This window comes from Ambystoma mexicanum, chromosome 11 (genome assembly GCF_040938575.1).
Source record: "Ambystoma mexicanum isolate Mex_15411 chromosome 11, UKY_AmexF1_1, whole genome shotgun sequence".
Taxonomy (NCBI): domain Eukaryota; kingdom Metazoa; phylum Chordata; class Amphibia; order Caudata; family Ambystomatidae; genus Ambystoma; species Ambystoma mexicanum.
This window is the reverse complement of record NC_090934.1, coordinates 888,990,295-889,008,518: the sequence shown is the minus strand read 5'-3', so window position 1 is coordinate 889,008,518 and position 18,224 is coordinate 888,990,295. Positions and strand designations below refer to the sequence as shown.

The 18,224-nt window shown below is 45.1% G+C and overlaps 1 protein-coding gene across 1 annotated transcript in view; it reads left to right on the top strand.

Moving 5' to 3' along the window:
- LOC138503894 (mucin-5B-like) overlaps window positions 1-18,224 on the top strand; it is a 1,431,798-nt gene that overhangs the window by 1,173,976 nt on the left and 239,598 nt on the right. Inside the window, exon 28 of the mRNA XM_069623965.1 lies at window positions 5,709-5,813. Coding sequence (XP_069480066.1) covers window positions 5,709-5,813 — 105 coding nt within the window. The remainder of the gene's footprint in view (window positions 1-5,708; window positions 5,814-18,224) is intronic.

Genomic DNA, 18,224 nt, shown 5'->3' with positions numbered 1-18,224 from the left:
CCATTACGGGAGAGTCCCTTATTGTCTCTCATTGCGGGGAGGATCGTGCTGAAATTGGGGGCGCTTCCTTTCAACAGGAAGGGGACTGTAGGGTTACAGATACACACCCAAGTGCATGGGTTGCCGGGAGGCAGTGTGGGTTTGCAACTGGGCGAGAAGAGACCTGGGTCCGAAATCAGAGGGTAGCCAGGTGACCAGTGCAGTATCAGATGGGAGATCAGCAGGGGAGAGCAAGAGAAAAGGCAGAGGCAAAGAGGAAGGACTTTAGGTGCTTCCAGAACCGGAGATGGTTCTCCTCAAGTTTCAGAGAGGCAGGGAGGCTGTTCCAGAGGGAGGCCCCAGCCAAAGAAAGAGATATACCCCCAACTCGTTGCTTAGAGAAGGATCTGACCCTGAGGGAGTTGGAGGTGGAGGAGCAAAGAGCTTGAGTAAGAAGGTATTTACGAAGAGAGAGTTGGAGGTATTGAGGCCCGAGACCCCAGAAGGCCTTGTGGACAATGCAGAGGGTCTTGAACGTAATCCTTGCAGCCACAGGGAGCCAATGAGGAGAGTTCAGTGCTGGAGAGATATGATCCCTGGGCTTGAGGCGAAGGACAAGACTTGCAGTCCTGTTCTGGATGAATTGCAGAGGGCAGAGATTAGAAGCAGGCAGATTTAGAAAGCGGCTGTTGCAGTAGTCCAGCCTAGAGAGAACAAGAGCTCTAGAGACAGTGAGCTTCTGGGGGCAGGAGAGGAAAGGAATAATACCTATGAGGTGGTGCTGCAGTTTTTTAGTTTGACTTCTTAGAGACATCAGTGATATGAAGACAAAAGGAGAGTGTGTAGTCAAAGATGACCCTGAGGTTCTTAACCTCACAGGTGGGAGCAAGAAGAGGGTCAAGGGAGGCCGGCCAGAGAGTGACAGGAAAGGTAGGTGAAGATGTGCCGATGAGGAGAATCTCTGTCTTACTGGCATTAAGGCAGAGATCATTGGCTGGAAAACCACTACAGAATAGCAAACACACAGTCAGAGTTAAGAGAAGGAGAGGAGGTGGCAGAGAGGAGCCTGAAAATAAGCTGTCATCTGCATAGCACTGAAAGTTGGAGCAGAGAACGACAATGCGTTGGGCGAGAGGTGCCAGGTATTGGTTGAAGACCCCTGGGGAACCCCACAGGTAGAGGGTGAGATAGAGGAAAGGAAGGACCCAAGTTGGACCTGGGAGGGTCGATCAGAGAGGAAAGAGGTCAGCCAGGGCCTGAACGGTGATACACAGGTGTTCACTGAGACGGTTGCGCAGGATGGCATGGTTGACAGTGTCAAAGGCAGAAGAGAGGTCAAGCAAGATGAGAATGCACGGGGTATTAGAGTCGAGGTTGGTGAGCAGGTCTTCACGGATGTTCAGGAGAGCAGTTTCTGTGCTTCTGGCAGCTCTGAAGCCAGACTGATGGTCATGAAGACAACCAACAGATTCAGTGTGGAGATTGAGCTGAGAGATGGCCAGTTTCTCTAGGAGCTTGCCTAGGAAGGGAGTGATGGAGATTGGGCGATAGTTAGCCGGGCAGGAGGGGTCTGAAGAGGGTTTCTTTAGAAGACGGTGCACAAGGGAGTGCTTCAGGGAGGAAGGGAAGACTCCTGTGGTGAAGGAGTGGTTGCAGAAATCAGCCAGGGCAGGAGACAGGGAGTCGATGTGGTCCTTGATAGTTTTGGAGGAACAGGAGTGAACCTGTTTCAACAAGACTTTCATAGATCAGACTTGTCTAGAAACCTTGTCTGCAGAGAAAAGGGGAAAGGCCGAGAAGGAGGGAGGATGGGTGGCTGAGGAAGGGCCAATGTCTTGTCTTGTGGAGGAGAGATACTTGTGATGACAGTCACCTTCCCAGAATTAGGACTCACTCCATCCCGGGGGAATATTTGTCCAAAGAACTTGAGATGGTTCTTGTGAAATGGACCCTTTTCTGCGTTTAGTGTTAGCTCTGCCTGATATAGTGCCAGACACACCTGATGAAGTGCTCGATCATGCTGCTCAACCTCCACTCCAAAGACCAAAATGTCATCACTACTATTAAAGCAGTTTTGTATATGACAAATTGCTCTCCTGAAAGATTTCCGCAGCAGACAATATCCCAAAACCTAATCTTTTGTATCGAAATAAACCCTCATGGGTCACAACTGTTGTCGTGCACCATGATTGTTCATCAAGTTTGATCTCATGATATCCTTTGTATAAATCGAGTAACCTGACTCCATTCAAGCAAGCTGATCATGTCAGCGTATTGCTCACGCTCTATCGCTTTGTTGACTTGTTGCATATCTACACAGAGCAGTATTCTATCAAACAACACTTCTTTGGGTACAGCCACCACATGCGAGACACATGGGGTAGGGTCGCAAGCTGGCTCAATAATATCCTCATTCAACAAACACTGAATTTCTTTCTCTACCTGTGTCTGCAGGTGAATGGGTATTCGTTGTGGATGTTGCGCCACCGGAGGGACTGCCCATTTATATGGAGTGTGACAGGGTCTCCTTACAGGCATCCATTGCCTTTGAATAGTTCTGGACAATGTTGTATCGCTGAGGACTCATGCTACATACTGTGTGTTAGAGTCACAATCTTCATTTCAAGAGCCGTGGGTTGGCCTAATAGATTACTTCGTGGCACTTCCCCCCGAAGAACATGTAATTCTGCCATGGGCTGCCACCCTTTGTAAGTCAGAATGATCAAGACTTTTCCATGGTTCCGAACTGGTCTTCTCGCGGCCCACTGAAACACCTTCAGCTCTGATGGTATCAATTTGAGCAGTTGTTTCATCTTGTGGAATTCAGATATCCACAATATGTTTAGAGTGGTCCCTGTGTCAATGACGAACTTGGTAGGGTGTTGTCCTACTTGAATGTCAAGATCTCCCTCCGGAACAGTCACTACATCCTTTATCATGTACGCATAATTGCGTTGACTATTTTCCTGCACTGCTGGGGATGATGGCAATCGTCCAGTGATTTGCCAGACTTGGTTTACCAAGTCTCTTCTCGCACTGACAACTCTCCTTGAACCTGGGGGATGCATGTTGTGTTCCAGTCTTGCTCCGGCAAAGCTGCTTAGTTGCGCCCGATTCAGTGGCACATTGTGGACACTCGCCACGTGATTCTCCCTTCCGCAGTTGATGCATTTATGTCCAAACGAAGGGCGGCGTATACCTTTCTCATGTGGAAATGGTAGACCACACCTGTAACACTTTCCAGCTGTGGCATATCATCTTGAGGGTGTATTTCTGGACTTAGTTCCTCTTCCACCTTGACTGATCTGGTATGCTTGCTCCCTCACATGTCCTTTGCTTGTTTCCATCTGAGTTGCATGGGAATCTGCTCTTGCTTCTGTCTTTGCCATCTGCAGGATAGTGGCGAGGGGAAGAGGTTTGCAGAGTAACTTCTGTGTGAGCGCGGACGAGAGGTACACCACAATTATTCTTAGCCTAGTGGCTTATTCATTAGAGAATTTGAGGAAGTCAGAGTGGGCTACCAATTTGCATAGTCGATTTGAGAAAGCGTCCATGTACTCACCCGTTAATTGACATGCTGTATTGATAGTATGGCTTTACTGGTCCACATTTCTCTGAGGGTCGAAATGCGTACTCAGTGCTTCTTTGAGTGCCCTTGGATGTCTTTATCTCGTCAGGTGGAAACGTGGGAATGAGATCTTCAACTTCATCTCAACCAGATTTATGAGCAGTCCTCTGGCAAATGTATTTGGAGCGTGTTCATCATGAGCTGACATGTAGTTCTCAAATCTTTGCAGCCATTTCTCCCATCTCTGCCACAAGGCCTGCTGATTCCCCATATCAAAAGGACATGGTCGGCGAAAACACAGCTGCACTAGGCATTTCCTCATCAGATTCCTCATTTGCATACCCCTCTCTATCTCTTGCATCACTTTCTGACACGTGTGCATATAGATCACGCTTCTGACGTATAGTTTTGTTGAGTGTCAGACTCCCAAGTGTGATTGTAGTGGGAAACGGGGGATCAGAATCCCACTCTTGTCACCATTGTCGAATACCCCCTTTATGTGGAGGTGCTGGGTCCCGTGTGTAGGCTGTGAGAATAGCGTGCCAGAAATGAACTACACAGAGAGAAAAGCATCCATCTTTATTTCGCTTCATTCCCTTTCTTGTGCATGCGCGAGATGGCACATTCCTATTGGTCCACTCCTATGTGACGAGGCTCCTCGTCATTCTGGCATAACCGTGTACTTGTCAGACACAACAGGTAGGAGCGACAGTGCAAGGGGTGGGGGAAAGTCCAAAGGGGATAGCACACAGGGGGAGGAGGGCCAGCACCAAGGGGTGAAGGGAGGACAGTGCAAGGGAGGGATGCGTGACAGTGCAAACGAGGGGTGGAGCGACAGTGCAAGGGAGGGTAGGAGTGACAGCTCAAAGGAGGGATGGAGTGACAGCACAAGGGGAAGGAGCTACAACACAAGGGGGAAGGAACAACAGCACAACGTAAGCTTCTTTTCCATAGAAAATACCCAAGCTGGTATGTTATCAGTCTTAAGAAAAGGCCAGGTTGTGCAGCATCGTTTGTTGTATTTTCATGGTATGATCGGTTACACCGGAAGGGGGAAGGGCAGGAAGGGGCGAAAGAGAAATAGAGAGACAAGAGACTAACTAAAATGCGACTCAGTTTGCTTGTTTTATTAATCCTGATTGCGGTATCCTTGGTAGCATGTAACTGTCCGATACAGTGCACCACTGTCAGCACCTGCCTGCTTCCTGAGCCCAAGCATGGGCCACTTACTGGAGATCCAGCATTTACTGTCAGGGCATGCATGCAATAGTTTTCGGGCTAAGGAGGCGAGTTCTTGGGGCTGCTGAAGTGCGCTCAGCATCCTTTGGTCATGGCGTGTATGGCACCGCTGGTATTCAGAAAGGGAAAAATAAATGCCGCCCACCAGGGCAGGAACGTAGCCCAAATATAGCCTCATCTCCGGAAAAGAAAGACCACTCCTAGCCCCAGCTTTGACATAGACATGTGACATTTTACAGTACTCCCGGGTGGAAGAAAATGAGTTAAACAAACCCTGATTAGATTACATCAGTGTAACAGTACAAGAAATACAATTTCTTGCGTCGGCCGATTATGCCACAGCATTTGCAGTTGTCATAACAACCACAAAAACAGCTTTCGAACACGGCTTTACCCTCTCTTCTCTATAGCAATGGTGTTGGCAGTTTCTTTTTTTTGGGTGGCTGTGCCGGACAGGAGAAATGCAAAGACATACCAGTCATCTTCCCTCCTTGCACCAGAGTTAGAGATCTTGTTCTGCAGTCTGCGGACATTCATTTTCCACGAAGTGGCCGCAAGGTGACCTCAGCGTGTGGGATAAACTAGCTTAAAATATGCTTGTGGTGTGACGGCTATGCCTGTGTGTTGGAAATATGCCCCATCAATGGCGGTCTTTCAGTTCTTGCATGCATGATCACACTGCCTCTCTCAGCGGTACCCATTGCATGTTGCAAACAAGATGTTTATGCTCCTGTTGCTTGGGCTTTGCCTTTATGTGGGGGAAATGTACAATAAGAGGGACATCTGTTTGCTCTGTTTTTGACCAATGCCTGCTCTGTAGGCAAATATTGAATTCCCTTCATACCATGAAAGATGCACTGCCATACTATATGGATTGACCCATAAACCCTTGTGAACACTTCCCCATTTTTTCTGTATACAGAATGTACACCTCATACATGCAATCAAACTGTGACCTCCTGCGAGCAGGGCTTCGAAATCATCTGCGTGGATACCAAGGACGATTGCTGCCCCACCTTTGAATGCAGTAAGTACTTTACTTAAGCAATAGTACAACCTGTCTTTTAGCTGTCGCCTACGATTGAGACCCCTCAAGAGTGCAGGCAGACGAGGATTATCTTTGGAGGAGAGTGGTATGTTAGATGGACAGAGGAAGGGCTTCACAACTTACATCTAGGCAAGAGTAGGTGCTCAGAACTATCATGCTTGTCTGTTGGGGATTAGCAGCTATCCCTCTGGATCTTCTGAAAGTCAGAGAATTTGATTTGTCTTAGCCTAATTGGTAGCACGTGTGCAGCTGGTAGGATTATCTGATGTCTCAGAGTAAGCAAAGTCAAGTAGACTTTCAGGTGAAAAGGTCCTCTGTTTGCAGCATCCAAGCGCCAATCTTGTAATGGCCGATAAGGTACAGAAGGGATAGGGGTGTGCCAATTAATAGTCACTGCTGCAGTGGATCATGTAGGTATGAGGGCTAGCGGAGAGGTGTGTAATATGTTCCATGTTTTGCAATTACCAAGAAAGACGTTCAGAACTTTTCTGCAGCCAACCTTTTCTGGGCCTCTGGGTAAGACACCAAAGCCGTGATTCATGGATTATTTGCGCCGAAAAAGGTGGGATTTGTGCTCCATTCTGTCTGCAAATCCGTTTTTAACAAATGGGGATTTGCGGGCAGAATGGCGAACAAATCCCTTTTTTTTCGGTGCAAATAATCCTTGAATCAGGGCACAATTATCACGAGATATCTGACTTTTGGTACTTGGAAGAATACAACAGGGAGCTGGTTTTTAAAGGGAAAATCCATTTAATTCAAGCGGAGAATCTCAAAATAATCTGAACTGGTGGACCTATACTTTAATGGGCGTTTGCAATTCATTTCAGCATTTTGCGCATTTAAATGTTTCCAAATCTTTTATTTTTAAGGGCACCCCTTAGCCTAGTGAGCACCGAGTAGAGCTGAAATGGACTCTGACTTAGTAGCAGTGTTGCTGCTTGGTTGATGGCCACGTGGCAGTTAAACAGCAATACGTGAATGAATAGATGATGCCTAGAGTACACCACGATTGGGGGGAAAGTGGAAAAATATCTCTTTCGTTCTCTCTCGTTCCCTATTTCATTCACTCGCTTATGAAAATGAGCACCCTTTGTCCAAAAGAAGACACATGATTTGCGTGTTTACAGCGTGACGTAAAAACAATGCTATGTTGACTTCCTTCTTGGTCACGCGATTTTCGCAATTTTGACATTTAAGGAGCAGGATTTTCCTGCTTGAACTAGTAATTTATGTCATGTTTTTTACCGTACTGAATAACAAAATAAACAAGCATTGGCAAAGCCAACAGTTTGGGCTTTTGTATTGACATGGAATAAGAATTTCCCTGGCACTGTCAAAATGGTACAAACTGGCCATACAATCGAAATAGCTGGAAATGGTGGGAGTACCTGACATATGATGACAGTGCATGGCAAATGCCTATATATTACCTATACACAAGCTAAAACGGCTGGCGTTGCCAATGCTTGATGATTGTAACATGGCTTCTGTGCAAGGAACAGATATGAGCACACTAATACTGCCTATACATTAAGTGGCTGAAGGTACAAGTGGTTAGGAAATTATCATTACACCAGAGGTTTCTTTACAGCAACAATTACAATATTAGCTCGCAGAATGCTGCTTAGAAATAGACTGGAAAACCGTGTACAGAAAGAAGTTTGATGTTGCTGCATGAAAGAGATGCCAGGAGGGCGTGTTCTGTGCAGGAGCTGATACATAGTGTGTGGGAATGGCCGTATGGATTAACATGGCCATGTGTGGTCAAGCAGTGTGTAAAAAGCCAAGCACCACCCACAAGATTTGTGTCCCTCCTCACATCCCATCTCCATCCTACCTGTACTCCTATACAATTGTTTTAGCGTGTGCTAAAGGGCCATCTAACAGCTCAAACTATGCATACCAACAATTGCTAATGCGAATTTTCAAATGGATGCTCATCACTCTGAAAAATCTTTATCTTTGACACACTGACACCAGAACCTTCTTTCAAACAAGCAAGATGCGTTTGAGAGCCAACTATGTTCCGGAACATCACATGTGCACTGAAGCTACAGAAATTGATTGGGTTAGGCTTTCCATAGCATCACCACACACTTCCATTTTTCTTTTCCTGTGCCACAGTAATGCATTAATGGGTAATCTGGAACTGGTGGTGTGAATGTCACTTGCTTGTAGTCATTTTAACACAGGGCATGCAGCTTACTTTTATTCCTGACATGCATACCATTTGTAGACCCCAAAACAAGTTTGTTTTCGTATATCAAGCAAGCAAATATGCACCCCCTCCAGATGTTTAGAGCCACTCTGAACGCAGCTGACCTCCAGTCAGATCGGCAGGTTAGGTGCATGGGCAGCGAGGGTGTCCCTTGGCACACCATGTCTACTCCACTTCTTCTCTTGTATACAGCCATGGTACAATATCCTATTCATAATTGGTCACATGAATCTGGTTCTGCTCTGCCTATCTCATTTAATGTCTGAAAAAAACATTATATGGGCCTCATCATGAGTTGGGCGGTATCCTGGTGGTAATTGCACTGGGATGCCGCCCAAAGCAATTTACTTTACTGCTACTCTGCCGCAATTTGTGCCGGATCACGAGTAGTGGTAAGGTGGTCAATCCCCATTCCCCATTGGGTCCATTGGGCAAATTGTGCCTCGCTGATAGCGCCGAAAATGCCCTCACCGCAGGCGCATTCACCTCCAATCGAGTTAGGGCCATACTCATGATTGGGCTAAACCTTAAATGCTGTGGTAATAGCATTACCGCTGCATTTAAGGGCTACAGCCCAACTCTTGATGAGGCCCACTGACACTTTGGATAGTTTTATTAAAAAAATGCTAATTGCATGGAGGTGACCACCAATGTTAGAACGCACATGCTTTTGGGTTCCCTGCATGCAATCGAAACATTTACAAAGTGGAGTGCAAAGGGCAGAGTAACAAGAAAAAATGGCTTTTAACCTTCAATGTCACTCTTCGTCTTGAAAAAAAGTGAATGGTGTCAGCAAATTACACTTTGCATTTGGCATTAAGAGTTGCTCCTCTTACAAAAGATGTATTGTGTGCATGGGACAACCAGCGTTAGCACGAATGTGCTGTTGGGTCCTCTGAATATAATGGTAACCTTTTTCAAAACAGAGTTTAAAAGTAAAGAGTATATCCAGGCGAAATCACCTTTACTCTTCATTTTTATTCTCTGTTTTGTAAAATGTAAATGCTGTCTGAAAATTATGCTTTGCAGACAGTGTTTACAATAGATTCCTATGGAATCCGCCCGCTTTTAGTAAGTGCTGAAAATAGATGGATACCATAGTAATCATTGGTCTAATTTATATGAAAATCATCTCATGCAGTTATTAAACCATATGGGAGCTCCTGATCGTATGTGGCATAATGTGATTGAAAGGTATAAAAGCCATGACCTGCAAATCCAAGATTACTTGGACACCAATCAACTGTTAGGCCTGCGTCAATCTGGCTTTCGTCCTCAACACGGAACAGAAACGGCCCTTGTTGACCTCAAAAGTCAGATTGATGAGATCAAGGACAAAAACAAAGCAGCTATCCTACTCCTCCTAGACCTCTCAGCAGCCTTCGACTTGGTTGACCACAAAATACTCTGCAACCACCTCTCTTCTGCTGCCCACTTCTCACCCTCTGCTGTCACATGGATACAATCCTTCCTAGCCAACAGATCCATGAGGGTTTTCTCATCTGTGGCTGCAGCAGACCCCATCCCCATCACATGCGGTGTCCCACAAGGGTCCTGCGTCTCCCCTACCCTCTATAATATCTTTACAAAGCCCCTCTTTGACAAACTGGACCATTTGGGTGTCACCTACACCAACTACGCAGATGACACCCAGATACTCCTCACCATCACTGGCAACTACATCACTGACGCCACCAGGATCAACGAAATCTTCACCATCATTCAGGCGTGGATGGCCACACACGGCCTCTGCCTGAATGATGAGAAGACCGAGCTCCTTCTGGTCGGGTCCCCCAATAACCTACAGAAACTCGGCCCTGATACTCCAAATTCCTCATAGATGGGAACATCATTCCAGTTGTGAATAATGTGAAAACCTTAGGCTTCTACCTTGACGCCAATACTAACCTCTCCAAGCAAGTTAATATGACTGCCTCAGCTACCGCCTACACGGGGAAATTAATCAGGGCCTGCAGACCTTTTCTGTCCACAAACAGCTCCCTCATTCTAGCGTGGGCCCTCATACAATCGAAGCTTGACTATTGCAACTGCCTCTACCTTGGTGCCAACCAAGCTATAATCAAGAAACTTCAGATCCTCCAGACTAATGCGCCGAGAGCAGCACTAAATATTCCCAGGAGAGAGCACATCGCCCAAATAAGATTACCTTGTAAATGGTTATCTATTCAACAAAAAATCGACCTGAAAACCCTCTGCCTCACCTATAAAGCCTTAAATCACCTAGCCCCCCAGTACCTCACCAATAAACTCTCCCTTAAGCCCAACACAAGATGCACCAGATCATCCAATACTCTATGCCTCACCGTGCCCAGATTCTCCGCCAAAAGAGCGGGGGGCTCAAGCTTTTCCGTCCTCGCCCCTCAACTCTGGAACACCCTACGACTGAGTATTAAATTGACTAAATCCTTCCAATTGTTCAGAAGATTAGTCATTAGCTGGCTTCTGGAGAAGGCAACCCTCAGATAAACTAAGCTCAGTCCTATCCGCATATATTGTACATACTGTGAATAGATAGACTAAGCTTAGTACCTACTGTATATATTGTATATATTGTACATACTTTGAAATGCTTACTACTACCTGCCTGTACATATCATATTTTGGCATTTTAACGCCACAACTGTATAACTGCTCATTTACTGTAACTATGTAACCTGTCCTTAAAGCGCCCGTATACCCCTGGGTCTTGAGCGCTATACTAAATAAAATAAACAAACAAACATGAGCAAGGCTTTAACTCCTTTCACTTATGCCACTCCACATTTTCATGCATCTGTCTCGTTGAAAGGAGGCTCGGAATGCAACTTGTATTTTTTTCCAGCTCGTTTCCCCTCTGCGATACAAATTCCCCAGCATCTGCGTCGGCATGGATTTTCATGCTGGTGCAAAAGCTGGACATCCCCAAGGGAATTGCTTGCTTTATGCAGAAGCATAAAGCAGGTTGACCCCATACAGATCCATTTTAAGTGCTGCCTGCCATGCTTGCGTGGCAGGCAGTATTTACAATTGCAATTAAATGCTGTCCGACATTCTTACATGTTGGACATTTATTTTTAATTGTGTACGCAGTGTTCATTATGAAAATTTAATTCTGCCCAAAATGCAAGCATGTCAGACAGCATTTAATTGTGATTTTAAACACTGCATAGCATGTGTACGCTGCCTTTTGCCCAGCATTGTTGCACTCTGCCATGCAAATGATGACAATTTGGCAGATGGGGAGCCGCCTACGTGTGGGTCAACACATAAGGGGTCCCCTCAACTAAATTATTCATTGGAGCAACATGAGCTCCATGTTCTTTGAAGTTGAAAATGTTAGTTTTGTCTCATGATCCCACAGCGGAGTTCAAAAGGCAGCATACAAGCCATTTATTGCCCTGCACTTTTGGAATCTGCCTATGAAGTAAACGCTATGGATTCTGTCTGCTCTTTGCTGGTGCAAACAGCCCACTGGGTCCATAGGATGGGTCCTTAGGGATACCCAGAATTTGCACACGCACCCACTGGCTCCATAGGTATCCCCATCATTTGCACCTGCATAAAAAAACATGTAATTGTTTTTTTTTTATAAACACAGATCCAGGGTTCGAACCCCTGTTGCTCTGCAGGGTCTTTGTTCCAAGTGCAGAACATTGCCCCTGTGCTATCCTCCATTCACAATAGGCAGGGCAAATGCTGGAGTATTTGTATGGTGGAGAGGAAGGGAGTAGCATAAATGAAAGTAGCGATCCGCCTCTCCTCTCCGCTATACAAATTAATGAAAATGTGGTGTGGTGTGGTGTGGTGTGAATGAAAGGCACAAAGACTCATGTGCCTTTTATGCACGTTACGTCACAGAGCAAAATGAGCTCAAATTCCTCCAAAAGCACTAAAATGGCCTGGAGTGTAAAAGTAGGGCGTACATGTTTAACACTTTCTTTTACACCTTACCTTTGCACTCCACAGCATGAAAAATGAGCCCCTTTGTAGATGTTAGGACATTTTTTCAAAATGTTTTCCATAGGCCTGCATGGGTGCCCTTTGACCGTAATGACATTTGGTCCCCATAGAAGCATATAACAGGAGTAGCTCCATTGCTTTTATAAAAACAAAAGTTTAATTTTTTTTTTTTATTTCTTTTGCCGTCAATTGAAATTGGCAACATATTTACTGGTAATTAATTGAATACATTTTAATTTGTTTATAATAACCTTAATTTAAGCCTTATAGTTTTAAAATCTTAAAACAATTGTTTCTGTACTAGTGATAGCTGCTACTCCCAACACCACTGGCAGAGCAAACAAATTGGAATTAGGCTGCACCAGGAGTCCATAAATCATTGCATGCACTCCTTCAGGGGGAGTTAAGCCTCTTGCCACTCCTCCCCTTCCAGCTTAGTCACTCGCATGTTCATAGAATTTAGCCACAAGGAACATTGTTTGAGATAATGAAAAAACGACACTATTTGGATTTAGTGCTAGCTACTGTGTAATGGTTTCTGATGATCGTGGCAGTTTTGAAATGCTGTAACAGATTATTCTAGAAACAGGACAGACTTGACCAAGAAATGTTTCTTCGCAATTATGTGAGTGTTTATACAACACAAGATTTTCAAGATGCAAGTGTGCTGGATGCATCACTGCAGGTGTTACTTAATACAATGGTCATTCCAGAAACAGAAAAGTGTTTGCCTGACAAGGCACTACTGAAAAGGACTGGAGGTAGGGTAGACTGCCCATGAAACCTTGAGATCACATTGATAACATTATAAGGACGAGATAACTGATCATTTACCTAACGTTCCAAGACATGTGTGACCTTGTGTGCTATTAGTTCATGTTCCAAATATGCAATAAATGAGTGCTGATACAAAACTTCTTATTTTCTTGCTATATGTAGGAAGATCTTAAAAAAATATAAAACGGTAAAGGATACTACGGCTAACTTTTTCACATCCATCAGCGAATTCCTTCATGCTCCATGAAAAATGTGCAAGGGGAAGGCATTGAAGCTCATTTTCTAATGAGCCGTAATGTACATGGATGGGTCAAAGCCTCGAAGAAAGCTTTTACGCCATGCATTAACGTCATGGCTAATTTTTGTCCAATTGTCCAATTGTATGGTGCGAGGAGGGGCGTAACACATCTTGCGTTTCCACCACCTCCCTTCCTCTCTGCAATACAAACGCCCCAGCATTTGCACTGGCATGCATTGTCATGTGGAATCATACGAAGCAATGGCTGGTCACGGTACTGGTTATTGGAAGGCAAGGTATTTTACAAAAGCGGATATCCACACAGTACCAGAACCTGGACTTGATGGGCAAGATTTCACAGGTTCCATCCTACGACAAACACATCATGACCTAGAAGGCCATCTTTTGCTTAACATAGGGAAAGGTTCTGGGAGACTTGCAATCTGGAAAGAATCTGATTCTGAGACTCGTAGCAGTCAGGATGTGAGAGATATTCTGGGAAAGTGGAAGAATGGGAGGGTGGCATTGAGAGGGTGGAGGAATGGGAGGGTGGTGTTGGTATGTCGGCTACTGTTTTGATTTTGTTTTCACTTGCTCAGCTTAGACCCATGAGTTCTGCACAGAAGTACTCAAGCACGTTCCACAAATAACTGGTGGTTTCTGCTCATACGCTGACTGATAATTGATGAAATCTTATTTCCCCTTCTGTGCCTTTTTGACATAACTTTGTACACAATTTCAGTAAAATCTAACTTAGAGAGAAATTGTGGTGATTGTCACCTGCGTGGCACATTCAAGGAGCAATTGACCAGAGGTGACAACCATAGAAACGTAATAGGCTCAATAATCAACATACGTTGCTTAGTGCCTTCAGGCTGATGTTTTTTCATGCCTCAAGTACAAGGAAAAACAATACATTCTGACAGGCAACAAACACAATGGCAATGCACTACCAACAAATGCACAAATGTGGAGTCTATCGCATACGGACTAACAGTAGGTTGTAGTTTTGGATTAACCAAGAAGCTTGTCACTTGCTGTCTGATGAGAAACCTGATGCCCTCAGCAGAATATATTGTATTGCATAGATTATCTTTGCATTGATTAGTGGTATTGTAGGCCACATTGTATATCTATATATAGGGATATCAACAACATTGTACGTTTTTGACTTGTAAAAACAAGGAAATATCGAGGCTGAGTACCACAAAAGGAAATACACCAATCACGGGCTACAAAGATTCACAGATCTTTTATTCTGCAGTTACAAAGAAACACAGATACAGATAGCTATCTGGCTCTCAACACCCTGCAATGAGTACCAGCCCGTCAAAGAGAGGAGAGACAGTGCTGGACATCTAAACATTCACGTTTTTATACATTACTGACCAATATTGTCCAGCCCCTCTTCGTGTTAATAATCTGCGGTCTAGAGTTCGTGCCTAGTTCACATTCAGTTCACATAATATGCATGTTTGTATTTCCGCGGCGATATAGTGATAACATATGGTCTCAAATCCTACAACAAGCATCTTTTACAACTATCTTACAATTGAGTTTGGCCTGTGTCCACGCTTGGCATTTGCACTTATTTTGTCCCAGATGTGTATTCGCGGATTAGTCTTGTGAGCTCAGACAATGTTAGGAGACAGTTCATGTTCAGTACAAGTCCTCATTACCTAGTCTAAACAGTCGGCTCTTGGACAACCTAAACATTAACAGAACTCAAAGGTCGACAGTCTTGGTTGCAAGTTGAAAACACAGTCCACCATTTTAGAACAGAGAATGTACGAACAGAAATCAAAATAGCAGATGATTTTAAAATGGCGGCAAGTCGATCCAAAATCAGAACTTTGCAGCGTGTTTTCCCCCATAGAGTGACTAGGCTTAGGCCAATATAAATCAAAAGGAGGCATAATATGATTTCCGTTTAACAAACCCTCATTTTGGCCTAAGCCAAGTGCTAAACAAAAAACTAGTCACTTTACGGGTAACTCCACACTTCAATGTCCATACATCCGGAATCACATTCATCAGATATATCTATCGCCATAAGATCTGCGGCGGAAATTTCCTTCATCACAAATCTGTTGGTCATTCTTTCCGGTGCGTGTACCTTTGGCCCTAAGGTTCCCATAGTCTGTGCACAACATCCCCCTAACATTGAACATATGGCAGGAAGACATTGTATACAGCAACAGCAAAACAACAGAATACACAGAATTATCAATAAGACCGAGAGAAGCTTCCATCCACAAGATCGTAAGAAGTCCCAGAACCAAGTACTAAGATCCTGGTTTCCCTCGGGAACATGTACTTCTGAACTCAGGACGTGCAGATTTTGTATTGCCTTAAAGATGGTTGGGGAGGAATCTGGTACGAAAACGCAGCAAGCGGACCCCACTAATTTGCATACTCCACCACTCTCAGCCAAGATGACGTCTAATACCATCCGGTTTTGTAGTGCCACTAATCTGATTGCCTTTTGCTCTAGAGTCATGTTATAGAGTATGTCAGTGGTCCGATTGATGGTTTTCTCCAGTACTCTTGCTAGTCTCCTGATATGCTCGGAATTCATAATCTGCCCTCAAAAAGGTACAAACGATTTTGCTACATCGCCCAGAACCTGTGACAGAGTATCGCCTTTCTCGTCCCGCCTTGTACGAGCCCTAGAGATTTCAGTGGTACTGGCTACATATTCCCCTGGTAGCAGAATTCCCAAATAACAAGTTCCCTGCCAATCCCTAGGTAGCCATGGATAAGCTTCATTATCGCAAACGAAGTAGACAGGTTCGCCTACATACAAAGGTCTGTCCTCACTGGTCAAGTTTGCAATACCAGTGCAACCCTCGAAATCACCCATTGACTGAGTACCATTCCTCTCTTTGCAGAAAGAAACTTAGTTGGGGCTATGGTTAACTGTGTAGGAAGGTGGTGTGGCATCCCTGTTACCTATAGGAGCCATCTTAAAAGAAATCAGAGACTGAAAAGGTCGGGACAGTCTACCAGAAGGCCTAATAGAAGCAACATTGAGCTTGCTCCTATTTGCGAAGAGTGAGCATCCCAGCGGCGTTAGGACTCGCCTTTCAAATTCGTTCAAATTCGTCCCATCAATGTTCCCTGAGATGCTATCATTCCATCGGCCAAAGAATAGTGCCCGTAGAGAAGCATAACCTGCAGTAGTTAAAGGCAAAGGATGAATATACCAGCCCAACCCTTTTTCCCCATGTTGCTATAACTGGGAGCAGATCCAGCCGTTTGTCCTGTTCAAAATGGCATGAGTTGCGTTCATTATAAGCAGCAATGTATTATTATGATAGCTTTGTCTATGCTGAGAGTCTCTAGGAGATAGAGTGTGCAGGTGCATGAAAGGTGTAGATACAGTAGGAACGTTCTCAGTAGGCAAGAATGTCTCAATTGGGCGCACTTCTTCCATATACCAAAATCCTAAGGCAGCTAATATTGTGAAACTGGTTAACGCAATTACAAGAAAACAACACGTTTTAAAAGACATGTATTTGATCGTCCATTGTCATTGTTGGCCACACAGTCACTTGTTTGTTCCACACGAGTAAGGGTGATAACAGGCATTGTTCCTTTGAAGCTGTTCTCTTTTTCGAAAAGATTCCTGCGAAAACTCCGAAGTCTGTTTGCTGGTGATCTCCTCATTACGCATTTTCTTAATCTTTCCCTATCCCCAGCCACCTACTTTCCTTCTGATGCAAAAGATAGGGCGAAGGACAAACCCTATGGTTACTCCCCTGTGGGCACAGCCAAAGCATGCAGTAAGTCTAGCTCTGTGGACGCAGATTGTACCTTGTGACTCCTGGTACAGTGTGATCTGCGAACAGTGTGTCGTTGCTTCCTGATGGAAGTGATGAATTTGCAGCCGAACCAGACAAAGATGCAAAAGGATCTGTATGAGAGTGTGGAGACAAAGCAGCAGTTTCCCCAGACCCTGCAGGCTGAGGGAGTATCTCCGAAGCACTCTCAGTACTGCTCAATGCTGACTGATCGCTGGGAGCAGAGCAAGTAAGTTTCTCCTTATCTTCTCTGTCGTGTGGCAAAGGGAAAGGTATCTTCTTAACATGCGAAGCGTGGATCCAGTGTTTCTTTCCTGCTACTCGTACAGCAGTCTGTGTGGCCAACAGGACCTGATGGGGCCCTCTCCACCACGGTGCGAGACAGGATGCTCTCTCAAATGCTTTGCTCAGCACCTGTCATGATGCCTACCCCCAGACTTCCGGATCAAGCCCATCAGTCCAGAGGGCAAACACCCAGCCCCTTATTGGAACCCACAAAGCCCCGGTTAGGGGCTCTATGGATTCAGTCCTGGCGCCGTAGGTGCCAGGCTCATATATGGGATCCGTCCTGACGCCGTAGGCGCCAGGCTCATACAGTCAAACTTACCTCATGCAGACCATGCCGCAAGGAACTCAAGCATTGGCCTTTGTGAGGCCCGGGAAGGACTACTTTTCTTCAGGGACTATTTTTTACTTGGGTGTGGTGCTTGGAACTATTTACCTGGGACTACTTTGGAAGCTATTTAAACCACGCCCGAAGAGCAGAACACGCTTTGCGTTATTCTGCATTCAGCAGCGTAACGCTCACCGTGCCTACAGCCAACATCCTGTTACCTGCCACGCCCGCTCTGAATCCGGACCGCATCCTGGGAAGAAGGGAAGAAGAAAAGGTTAGAGCAAGAACCTACCTTCTAATCTTCATCGGCTCCTGAATCCACCGCATCCCTTCACAAGGAAAAAGACTTTGAAAAAATAAATGCGTCCGTCACACCGCTAGCAGCTGCGCCACGCCATACTTACCAGTCTTCACAGCATCTCCACGATCCGGCGCAGCTTACATCTCTTCGTAGCTGCATTCTCGGCACCTAGAGGAAGACAAGAAAAACAAGGTGAGCCGAGAGCAAGCATAGACAATCTTGGTTACTGCCAGGCACTTGATTTGCCGCCCGAGGTATAATTCTTCGGCATCCAGCATCTTCTTACGCCGCACCTGTAAAAGGACAAAAGCACTTGGTTAGAGACATTTAGCATCATTATTTTCTACCGGACAATGCTGGGTAATACAGACTCTTACCTTAGCACGACCTGCTGCCAATCAGGAGAATTCCTTTTGGACCAAGCTAAAAGATAAATAGAGGAAAAGGGAAATGAGTGAATAGCAGACATTGGAA